A 12,596-nucleotide genomic window follows, 5' to 3' on the forward strand; every position below is an offset into this window, starting at 1 on the left:
CCAGAAGTCATGTAAAAAAATATTGGATTTTAGAGAATCAAAAACTCAAGATGATACTGATTTTCCCGCATATTTTTTGAAAATATGTATAAAATATCAAGAAATTCTATTAAATATAATATGAGTCTAAATACGAATATTACATGTTATTAGTGATCATTAAACAAAGTGAGTTATGTAAATTTATGTTTATAACTTACAACGAAAAAGAAAATCGAAGTTCTATGCATTATATGTTTCGTGACATACGTTGCGCTTCGAATATAGACCTTCAGGGTACATTTTGCAGTAATATCGCATTTAATTGTTGGTGAATTCTTCGGGACCTTCTAAAAATGGTAATTTTTCGTATATTAAATTCTTGGTACATCTCTTCGATTTTTTAAAATGTTGGTTACTGTCATACTCTAATATTTTAAAATAATATAAAGTAAAAAAGAGGTTATGTTGCTGTCAAATACGTTAATGACATTGCACGTTTTATAAACTATGCTAAAGTGATATAACTATGTCATAAATGAAATTTTATTTTATTAGTTAGTTAAAAATTTGAATTAATTGAAATGAATTATGAAATAAGATAAATTTACCTATCACAATTTTATTTGTTTGTGATTCTTTTCAGAGTATTTTAGCCTATAATGGTGGAGCTATCATAGCAATGAAAGGCAAGAATTGTGTAGCAATAGCTGCTGATCGCAGATTTGGTATTCAAGCACAGACCATAACATGTGATTTTCAAAAGATCTTTGAAATGGGATCTCACTTATATCTTAGCCTTCCTGGTCTTGCTACCGATACTCAAACTGTAATGGAAAAGTTAAGATTTAGATTAAATCTTTATGAGTTGAAGGAAAATAGGAAGATACATCCTAAAACATTTGCATCAATGGTATCAAATTTATTGTACGAGAGAAGATTTGGACCTTATTTTGTAGAGCCCGTCATTGCTGGATTAAGTCCTGTTACTTATGAACCATTTGTTTGTAATGTGGATTTGATAGGATGTATAAGTCCATCAGATGATTTTGTGGTTGGCGGAACATGTAGTGAGCAACTATATGGAATGTGCGAATCGCTTTATGAGCCAGATATGGAGCCAGATGATCTTTTTGAAACAATCAGTCAAGCATTGGTAAATGCATGTGACAGAGATGCAATATCTGGTTGGGGTGCTATTGTTTACATAATGTAGGTTATTTTAATCTTTATGTTTCTCTTCCTTTCTTTTTTATTTTAAGATACTAAGATATCAATTAATTTTTAATTACAGAGAAAAAGATAAAGTTACAACCAGGACTATTAAGACACGAATGGATTAAAATACTTTTAAATACGTTTGTATTGTATACCAATATAAAATCTTTTATTAAGAAGTGCATATATTGTTTAAATAAATTAATCATTTTCAATAAACAAAATGTAAAATCTGAATTTTGTTATTTCTTATTTTATGCATTTATAATTATTTGTTTTATCCACATGGGTAACAGTTTCTATGCGTGTACGCCACCATATTTTTTTTAAAGTAAATGAGGTTATGTTCTGGATCGGTCAGTACCTCAGCTTGATACATACGATATTAATATTTTAATTTTGCTTCTGTTTATAAAAATATGTAAAAAAGAATTACAATGGCTGTTAGCAGATTGTGTGCAGCATTTCGACAAATAACAATAAAGGGAGAAAGTATGTAAAGTACATGATTTTTATATACAATTTTATATTGCAGAGAAGATAACCTAATACAAAACATAACTATGGATTATTTTAGGTAATTTCATCGCGAGATATTACTCTTCCCATGTGTTAAAAGGATCCAATAATACCTTGCATTTTTCTAATTTTTCTAAAAATGCATTAATTGTAACTCCTTCAAACGTGCATATTAGATTTATACCAAAAACACTTGATATAGATTTTAGAAATCCAGACAGTACTACTAAAAAAATATATGAAATACCATTATCAAGATATATACCATCAATGGAAGAACCTTTAATAAAACAGCCTACTAAGCAGGATTTACCATTAACAAATACATCTTTTGAACTTCCTACAACAGAAAATATGTTAGAAAAATTAGCTGTACGTTTAATAGTAATTAGAAGAAAAAAGATGAAGAAACACAAAAGAAGGAAACTACGTAAAAGAATGAAGTTTATATGGGCGAAGATAAGAGCAAATCGTAATATAGCAAAGGAAAAAGTATTTCAAGCAGAATTAATTGCAAAAATTAAAGAAGCCCACATGTTCAATGCTAAAAAATATGTTGAAGAAAGACTTGCAATTTTGGATAAAGAAATATTACCGAAAACATTTAGAGGTGAAATATTGCCTGAAGACATGATTAGAAAATTCATACAAGAAAAAATAAAAAAACAAGAGAGAAAACGTAATAGACCACATTTAACACTTGATTAAATATATATATTGGACACATAATTGTTTATCGCTATAGAAATAAATAATATATTTAGATTCTCCACACTATGTAGATATGCAAAATAAATTTTTAATGTTTAAAAATTGAAGAGTGTATTATTTTTTTGGGGAGACAGAACGGCGTTTGTAACATTAGGATCATAGAGGTAGAATATGACTCTAAACTACACAATAAATATATTAAAAATGTTTAATTTAACTTATAGAATAGTTTGCATTGTTGGAACTTGGGTACATTGTTACACCATGTTTGTTTACAAATGTTTCTTACATAACTTGTTAACTGTATGTTATCTTCTTGTCACATATATACAAATATTATAATACTATAACAATAAATAGCACCTTTCGGATTTTGTGCGCATATTAAAACATCTGTAAAGCATGTACATATTTTGTCTCCTTTCTTCCCTCTGTTCGTTTTTTGACGAGTAGATTTGATCCTGTCAATAACTCTTACAAAAATATATCTTATTACTACTATTTCATTAAAAAAATTATGTAGTATTTAAATTACCTGAATATTTTATCAATAAATAGATATCGTCGCAAATTAAAATTATCTTACTTAAAAATGAAAAATAAAATATCAGGATATCGATAATTGAAGTCTTAATATGATTTAATAGATCTTCATTGATTTTTGAAGTCTTTTGATCACGTTACCAGTTCCGATGTCTTGTTACAAGACGAATATATATATAATACCATTTTTCTGTTGTTTAAATTAAAACTACTCTTTGATAATAATATAAGAATTAATCTTGATTAGTAATAATAAAACATAGCCATGTAACTTTTGTGTTTGATCAATGGAAGACAGATTCGTTAATTTATGTCTATTAAAATGTTGACTGTGCGAGTAATTCAAGGCAATATCTGACCCTTTTTCGCTTCTAACATCTTTGGCTTATGTCTACCTATACTTCCGGTTCTTAAGTCATCGTTCCTTCCGGAAAAATAATCTTCTATTTCTTGAAGCGTTTTACCTTTAGTTTCGGGAAGACACAGATAAAAGAATATCGTGCCGAATAAAGATATGCAACCGTAAAGAATAAAAGTACCGTGCCGAGTAATTGAGCTAGCCAAAAACGGATACGTTTTAACTACTGTAAAAATAAAAGAGTGGGCTGCCATTGTAGTCAAACCTCCGATAATACCGCGTACTTGTGTTGGATACACTTCGCCTATCATTACCCAAGGAATAACAAGGAAACCAAGAGTGCAAGTTATAGTGTATGAAAATATACATAAAACAGGAAACCAAGTAGCAATAAGTTGAAAATTATTCGTAATCCAGTAGTTTCTTAACCACATATATCCACCTAATCCTATCATGGAAAGTCCACAACCAATGGAAGAAACCATCGTGAGAGGTCTTCGTCCACATTTTTTACATAAGATACAAGCGACAATGGTTGATACTAATCTAACTATTCCGAGAATTACTGCAGCTAAGTACTTGTTTAACGTTGCCCCTGAATCTTGGAAGATTTCAACGGCATAAAAAGTTATAACGTTTGTACCTGACCATTGGTATATTAAAAAGTATAAAAATAGCAGAGTAAATGGTTTAACAGCATTAGGTTTTAACAGAGCGTTGCCTATCTCACGAAATCCTGTTAGTCGCTTGATATTGTTCTTATTTGAAAAATTGATAAGTGTCTCCATTTCTTGATTAATATTACATGTACTACCACGAAACTGTTGTAATGCTTTGCGTGCTTTGTCAGGTCTACTACGAGACATAAGATACGACGGTGTCTCAGGAAATAGAAACATCAACAGTAAAGCGGCAAGAGGTAAAATCCCACTAACAGCTGCACAGATGTTCCACGTAAGTACGCTTCCTAATAAATACTCGATTAGAACACCGGTGCTGACCCCGATACTTGCAAAAGCGGTCAACATTCCTCGTAGATGGGGTTGAGTCACTTCTCCCGTGTAGACGCGAGCTGGAGCACCAACCATGCCCGATCCAAGTCCTACAAAGAATCTTCCAGCGTATATCATATGAATATCAGTTGCAAATGCAATTAATATCCACCCAAGTAGTGCAGGAATCTCTGTGATAATGAGAGATAGTTTCCTTCCAAGTACATCCATCATGTATCCAGACATCAAACATCCGATGGGAGTTCCAATAGAAGACATACTAGCTGTAGGGAAAGCATAGTTTGTTATAACCATGATCATACGATTTTACGAATCTTAATTAAATGGTATTAATTTACCGATCCATGATTCCTCGGATGAACCTTCGACGATGGGAATGGTGCTATTTGGTTCTTGAAGTTGTGGGAGAGCGATGGCAGAGAAACCAAAGGTCATACCAGTGTTGATAGTCCCAAGTTGTGCTACTACTGCTGCCAGAACTTGCCTGACAACGCTCCCATTAACAGTACGACCATTTTCTGGATCACTGCTTGCACTATTTGTTGCTAGCATAGGTTGTACATCTTCCAAACGATTGGATGACTGAATTTTTGGAAGTATCTTTGACTCCACCAACGATGACTTCTCTGAGTTTTGGATGTCACCATTTTTTCTGCAATAAATAATTCATTTTGTATTAATATCCGCCTTGTTAAATATTTGCGTGAAATGAGATCACCTACACGATATAAATTTATATAATAAAATAGACAAATAGTTTTAATTTATTTGCACTTGGAAACATTTGGATCGATCTAAAATAAAATACGCAGTGATATATATATTTTTTTGTATGTAACACAACGTATCCAGTTTAGTTATTTATCCATGAGCTGAGAGATAATTAGTTTTACCCGATACAGATAAAGCGTGCGTCACATGTGAAACTGCATATCGGTATTTACTTGAGAATCACCTTTTTGAAGAAAATAAAAGACGCATATATACACGCATCCATTGAAAATTAATCTTTTCTGCATCAATGAACTCTTGTTATCGCGTATAAGATACATACATAGTAGTAACACTCGAGATAACTCGAAAATTTGGCACTGCTTTTACGTTACCAAAATAAAGTACGACCTAAATCTCACTAGCAGCTAGAAATCGATTTATGAATTATTTCTACGAACACTATCGTGTACTTTGTAATTTAACAAAGAGCAAATCTCGTATACAATTATAATAGCCTTGACAAAGTTCGATGTGACTAAATAGCTGACGTGAATATTTAATGGTGAAAATTTTCTGTGGCCTGTGAACGAACTTAAAGGAGTAGGTCAATGTAATTAAGACCATCAAATCGGCAGAATAACGGAATTAACAAAGAGAACTTTGTGATATGTTGCTACGAATAGCACGCGCTGGCACAGTGGTATCTTCTTTGTTTGACAATTTCTAGAACATTAGCGAAGATCATGACGGTAAGACGGTTGTTTAGAGCAGATTACGAGCCAGCGTTAACACGAGTTATCGATAAGCGATTTTTTAAATCGGTTCAACTTCGACAATACTCGTAGAAGCAGAACGCATACGAAGTTGAAAATTTCATAAACTTTAAAACCGAACATTTTCTTGTCGTTGATTGAAATTGCACTTTTTTCTGACCACAGCTGCTAGCAATTATATTAATGCTATCGCGGATAAGAGTATGCATAGGCATATGCTTGTATATCCTGTTATAGTGCAAGCATATATATATTCGGTTATCTTTACGCACGATAGTGTAACAATAAATTAGCCGATCGTATTACAAATCGGCAGTTTTGAATTGGAAAAATATTTTGGTCAACTATGTGGGTACTTCATTATGCTCAGAATTAATAGAAAGCAGAAGTATTGTTTATAGAAAATTATAATAAACAGGCTGCCAATTTTTATGCAAATTTATATCTTTATGAATATAATGTAATAAACCAAACCTATTATATTTTCGATATTTTACATATTTTTCCATATTATGCATATTTTCTGTACTTCCGATAAAAATCTGCAGTTTGATGATACACAAGTATTGAAAATTATTCAATGCGATTTTCCATTTGGCAAAGTAAGATTGCGCGGAAAAATGATTGCGTAATTAATACGCTACTTAATCCGTACTTTCCATATTTTTACATTACATTTTCTATCGCAGTTTTGTAATGCAAATTATTTTAAAGATCCTGTACGTTTGTACGCCCGTTGGGAACAAGCGGAGAACATACTTAACGTGACGCGAGCAACGCGAATGGTGCAACGATAAGCGCACGGTAATGATAAATATCACTGGTGAGATTGCTTTCACATGCAGATTTGTTATTAATAAAACACAGCTGGATGCAATGTTTGCAATGTACTCGTGTATAATCACGGCTTCGTTTCTACATGCTTGTATAATACAGATCCGATCTTTGTTTATTCGTGCGCGGAAACGCTGACGGATATCAAAAGTGTATAAAACGATACAAACAATATAAAATAGTTTTTCACGATTAGATATCCTTCACTTGTATTGTATGTATTCTGATACTCTTCGAATCAGAAAATAGTCGTATATGTAGTATGTTCACTAAAAGAAACACAGTCAAAAAGAGCGTTTGAATTCATCGATGATCTTTTAAACCCGGCCTTGATTTTTATTTGCCGGCCTACATATTTTTTCGAGGAAAAAGAGAACAATAAAATGCACGTGTTTGTTCGTGGAAGCTTTCGAAGGCAAACATTAAATTTACACATCAAGTTTAAAACGCTGCTCTCCGCCTTGTCCTCGCTATCTATCGCGTACACTCAGCCGGGAGAGACTCACAAATTTTGGCACACTCGGACGGAATTATTTCTGTCCACGCGTTACATGAAAGGGTTCAAGTGTAGAGTGTGTACTCTGAACACAATCGTGTTTTGGTCGGTATATATTAATAGATCACTTACATCATGTGTTCGACAACGGAAAACAATAGGGACCAACGCCGCGGAAAATTGAACGGCGGAAATTCAATTTGTTACGGGAAGAAGTGAATTAATCGAACACCTAGTACACACGATTACGATTAGTCAACGATTGCTTCTCATCCGCAACGTTTAGTGATGCAAACGAGATTGTATTGCCTACTACTACTACTACTACCACGCGATCACACAGACGACATTGTTATATATCGATGATTGCGATGATGATGGATTATCGAAAATGCAAGAAGAATATATTAATATTGATATATCAAAACCGAGATTTGACAATCGAGGACTATCAATCAACCTGTCGAACACTGTCGTTAAATACCTTCTTAAACCTCTCTATTGAACATGGTCGTATTGTTGCAAACAAAATTCCAGAAAATACTCGGGAGTACCATGAGTTCTATTCTATATCGAAGTATACAGGAATTAACGTTTATGACTTACGAAACTAAATGAGTCGAATAGATTAGAAACGTTGCTTTGTTCGCTACTAAGGTGTAACTAAGGTGTAAAATTTTAACAAAGCACCGAAGAAGTCAAATTGTGCGGCAAATATATGTATAAGGAATGTAAAGCTTCATTCATCAAAATTCTAGGCTTTCTCCAAAATAAATCACCCTTTATCTCTAAAATTACCATGAGAAATTACAAACTGATGGTTTTAATATTAATTATGAACTCTAGTTCACTCAGATTATCCGTGGAAAATATTTCACAGAGAAATAAGTATTGTTTGAAAATAACTGTAATATATCCACAATGCGCGCGAAAAATCGAACTTTAATTGTTATATGGTCATCAATACCACTACTTAATGATGCATATTAATAGGGTAATTATGTTAAGTCGCGGTAAATAGCCTCAATCGTTATTTGTTCGTAGCGTGCCGAATAGAAAGATCCTTCACCTAGAAAATTATCGACTGTGATTAATTATTGTTATCACAACCGAAAATGGACGTTCACGTCACGTACTCGAGAGCTTAATTTGAATGACTTTCATCGCTCGTCAATAATTGATGACTAATGGAGACGGATTAAAAAAGTAGCAGAATTACGAAGAAAATAAAATGTGGTTCAATTTCCTCACGTGCTCGTTATTATCTTTTATCGCGTATCTTTTACGGCGAGTCGTTAATTTAACTAATTTTCTAGAATATCCGACAAGAGCGGCGGTTGAACATATTTGATAAATTATACTTATAAATAATATTTTGTTGAGATTAGGAATGTATTTGTAAAAATTACAACGAATCGCACAAGAGAAAGAAAAACGTGCGTCACGTTACAATCAGTCAATTACGATAAACAGTGAGGAAGCCAGGCTAACTTCCAACTGTAAGATTCTGATGAAAATTATACTAAATCATTGAAGAGAAAGACGAAATATACGCGTTACGATAAACAGTGCCAAGCTCAAAGGAATTTACAACTAGAATAGCTTAGTCAACATGTTTACGTGCTATGGGAAATTTCAATGTGCGAAAGGTTATAGAATGCATCTAATATGCAAAAATATCCAAAGTACTATAGTATTTAAGAGATCAAATAAAATATTTAACGTTTGTCCTTTTAACTCTGTTCACGAGAGAGAGGATTTGAATAAATCTTCGTAGTTTAGTAATTATTATTGAAAAATTAAATGAAAAATTCGGCTCTTTTGAAAGTTAGTGGGGAAAGCAAATTATAATTATCTAAAGCAGATTTAGTGATATACATAATTACGATTGTCCGAGGCCAAACAATTAACACAAATTTTGCGTTATGTGTGATCGTAGGACCAGGACATTGTGCAAGTAAAAGATGTAAAACAAATATGGCACAAACGCGTACATGTACTTATATATTATGTATACACTTACTCTGCCATGGTGTTCGTCATATTGATCTTCAGTTGTCGTTTGCCTCAAACGGAACGATTTTAAAGTAAAATAAAATATGTACAAGTTATATATCACAGTCTATTAATCACAATGATATGCTCGTTATGAGAGGGAATTCGCGCATTGTTTTTCCTCCTTTCTTTTCTCTCTTCCTCCTTTTGTTTTCTTCCCGTCTTTGTTTCCTTTTTTGTTTCTCTGTCTAAATTAGTTAAATTTCGTCACCTCTAACGAAGTATCACGAAATCACGTAGCGTTTTTCGGAACAGTTTTCGTTCTCTCAAAAAATTCTTCATACGCCAATTATTCGCCCTATCTCGTAGAATCCCACTTGTATCTTTTTCCATGGACAATATATGAACATTGGCGGTCGTGATTATTTTTGCTTTTCTTCTTTCTTTAACGTTGATTTCTTCTTGCGATAGGAAATTTTGTTAGTGAAAATCGTAATCAAGTAAACAAGAAAAAGGAAAGAGACAATCACAACGAATAGAAACAGGAAAACACTCGTGTAGAAACAGCAGGAACGAAAAAGAAATTACTTGTATTCACCCCTTCTTGGACGACGCGCACAAAGCGAATGTACTCGCGACAACTGCCGGTAAAGCTTTATATAAGCAAAAGCGACCGACCTTTTGGTTGGTCGAGTTCCCGCTGACCTGCGCAGTAGAAAGACGCGCGAATTTTGTCCGCGCGCACATGCGTCCTTCGAGCTGCCGCGTGCTCGTGAAAATTTCTTGAAAAAATGAAACTCGATCCAATTTATCACATTAATGAAGAAAATTCGCTAAAAAAAAAAATACTTTTATTGATATACCAATCAAAAGCTATTAAACAGAATTAAGGAGTGTACTACAAATTTTGAGGCAAGATATTCTGAAAAATTGTAAAAAATATTGCAAGAGTTGTAAATAGTATGTTAAAAATTCTAGAAAGATATACTTGATAAAAAAATTGCTAAAAATCACTTGAACGAATGCTAATTCTACCACTGTTATTCTGATTGTATTTTCAGGTATTACTTGCTAATAATAATATGGAAATTGGATATGGAATTTCAATTTACCACAAACAACATGTTCATATTGACTGAGTGTAAAAATAAAATATTACTAACCGGTCTGTCAGATGAGAAAAAAAGGACATGTTAAATTCTGATTTCTTTCCGAATCGAAAGTATATTCTGTAAAGCGCAATCTACATTCGTATCGATAAGAACAATCGCGAGGATTTGATCATTTGTTTATCTGAGAAAAATAGGACCGTATCGCTCGTCGCTTCTAGAACTCGTGACTGAATTTGTCACGATGGTTGTTTGTGAATTACGATATTGATGTCTCCTCCGTATGGAGCTAAATGTGCAAAATGAGATAACGGATAAGCAGAAATTCTTTTTTGGCACGTTTTCGTGAAGTTGCTCTCATCAAGAGATAAAATCTTTTCATAAAATCCCGAGGAACAATATTTAGATATCAAACAACATTAAAAACTAACTTGTTATTTTATCGCAAACATGATGGTCTAGAGAAATATATTCTTACTCGTCTGCATCATGTCTGCACGTCGTGTCGTAAGAACAGAAAATTTTCGTAATGATATTGTATTCACTTTTCTTGTATTTCTTCTAATTTTATATCATCTATATTTTGGTTTATTTTCGTATGATGACGAATCGTATATACACTAAAACATACTACAAAACATGGTCACACATAGAGATAAGCTAGCCGAATAGTTCATCTCATACAAACACTGTAATCACAGAGCAAGATGCTTTTACCAATAGACAAATAATCAGGCTTTTATATAATTCTTTATCGAAGATAGCTCTATATATACTCTACATTCTAACTATGCATTTATAATCTGAAGCTCAACGCGTGTCTTCATTCATATCTTTCAAACAAGTCCTTTAAGCCACGATTTTACTGAAGATAATTCAAGATACCAAAAGCCTGATAATAAAACTGCATCGATTTCCTCTTGACACAAAAATGTTATCTACCTTCTCAATTTTTAATCCATGAAATTACTACATATATCATCAATAAAAATTCTCACAACACTCGAGATAATTAAGCCATGAAAGGTTAATCACACAAGAACTTACACTAAGCACGATTAATTTAAACCTTCTCCCTTCTAATTAAAATGAGTATTCCAGAGAAGGAAAATATTCGTGATCGTGACGAATTTTACGTGAAAACATACCCACCGGTCTTTAAATGTTCCCAGTAGGCTTTTTTCAAGCTAGAACCATAATTAGACAATTACCGACCATATTACCGATCAGTTCACCTAGTGGACATGGAGAATGGCCGAACGAACCAGTTAAATCATCGATTGAAAAGAGCACACGGTCAACCTCGAATTTATCTGATCTTTTTACCTTTCAAAAATGCATCGATGAAAGAATGTTCTCATAGAGTAAGTACTTACTCGCTGAGAGACATACACTCGTCTGTAAATGTCTCGTAATTCCGGTTCCTGGACATGTTGACGAAGGACTGAACACGTTTGTCGGTTGTTGCGGTCGATTAAATTATTCTTGGTGGGTTATCGAGCCTGCTGTCACGAGTTTTCTCATATCAAGCTGCAGTCATGTGCCTCTTACGTCTTTTCTGTCTTGTTTTATTTAATTTCGCTTATTTTCATGCCGGGAGTAACATCTTCGTTTAACTAGGCACGTTAGACAGTGCGAGAAAATGATCCATCTATCTACCCTTTTCGTTGATCTTCGGCGATCCTATGAAATCGTGGATAATTCACGTCGAAATAATATTCCATTAGAATTAAAAATCATTTTTTAAATAAAATTTTCTATACAAAAATGTATCTTTCTACACGCTATGAATTTTCTAAGCATTCAACAACTTTTCCATTGTGACAAGTCGGTACTGTTATTGGATCATAAATGCTCTCTTATCGACGATGTCGATAACGTACTATTGTCGGAAACAGATTACATATTTTTTACGTAAATTTAATCGAAATTCTTGCCATGGAATCGTAGCAATATTTCTGGTTTCTCTCGCGTTTCACTGAATTAATTTTCTTATTCTCCGGCAAGAGGTCACTTGCAATCTTGAAAACGACCGCCCTTTTTATGTAAGAAGATTTGTAAATAACTAATTTTTACTTTTTTATTTTTAAATCGATATCATTAACGATCTTCTGTCGTAAACACTTGAAAATTATTTCAAGAATGAAACAAGCCGCAAGACACGACAAAATTTGGAGGAATTCGGAAATTAATTTACCTGCGACAATGTCTGACGGATTTTCACACTGATCTTGTACTTATTTGTGTACCAAGCGGAAAAAAACGTGCCAATAGGATGAATTCCTGAACGGGCGGCAGCGATGCTTCTTATTTGACTCTCGTCGCGATACCTTT

The 12,596-nt window shown here is 33.2% G+C and overlaps 3 protein-coding genes across 4 annotated transcripts; 2 read left to right on the forward strand and 1 right to left on the reverse strand.

Annotated features, from left to right (window-relative positions):
* Positions 1-220: 220 nt before the first annotated feature.
* On the forward strand, positions 221-1,428 carry Prosbeta3 (proteasome subunit beta type-3). Its single transcript, XM_069126641.1, has 3 exons — positions 221-338; positions 626-1,191; positions 1,274-1,428. The coding sequence occupies exons 1-3, from the start codon at positions 336-338 to the stop codon at positions 1,320-1,322; spliced, it is 618 nt and encodes a 205-aa protein (XP_068982742.1). The 5' UTR covers positions 221-335; the 3' UTR covers positions 1,323-1,428.
* A 65-nt stretch (positions 1,429-1,493) lies between these two features.
* On the forward strand, positions 1,494-2,830 carry LOC138186601 (uncharacterized). The gene is made up of 2 exons (XM_069126638.1): positions 1,494-1,689; positions 1,775-2,830. The coding sequence occupies exons 1-2, from the start codon at positions 1,635-1,637 to the stop codon at positions 2,422-2,424; spliced, it is 705 nt and encodes a 234-aa protein (XP_068982739.1). The 5' UTR covers positions 1,494-1,634; the 3' UTR covers positions 2,425-2,830.
* On the reverse strand, positions 2,622-12,592 carry LOC138186597 (facilitated trehalose transporter Tret1). Of its 2 annotated transcripts, XM_069126632.1 has the most exons (5): positions 12,460-12,592; positions 11,639-11,945; positions 9,182-9,986; positions 4,680-4,993; positions 2,622-4,604 (listed from the first exon to the last, which is right to left on the reverse strand). In XM_069126632.1, the coding sequence occupies exons 3-5, from the start codon at positions 9,199-9,201 to the stop codon at positions 3,313-3,315; spliced, it is 1,626 nt and encodes a 541-aa protein (XP_068982733.1). In that variant the 5' UTR covers positions 9,202-9,986; positions 11,639-11,945; positions 12,460-12,592; the 3' UTR covers positions 2,622-3,312. The 2 variants fall into 2 exon arrangements, with proteins under 2 accessions (XP_068982733.1, XP_068982732.1); XM_069126631.1 differs by lacking the exon at positions 9,182-9,986.
* Between the last annotated feature and the right edge of the window lie 4 nt (positions 12,593-12,596).

This window comes from Bombus flavifrons, chromosome 14 (genome assembly GCF_040668555.2).
Source record: "Bombus flavifrons isolate JBK064 chromosome 14, iyBomFlav1_principal, whole genome shotgun sequence".
Lineage (NCBI taxonomy): Eukaryota > Metazoa > Arthropoda > Insecta > Hymenoptera > Apidae > Bombus > Bombus flavifrons.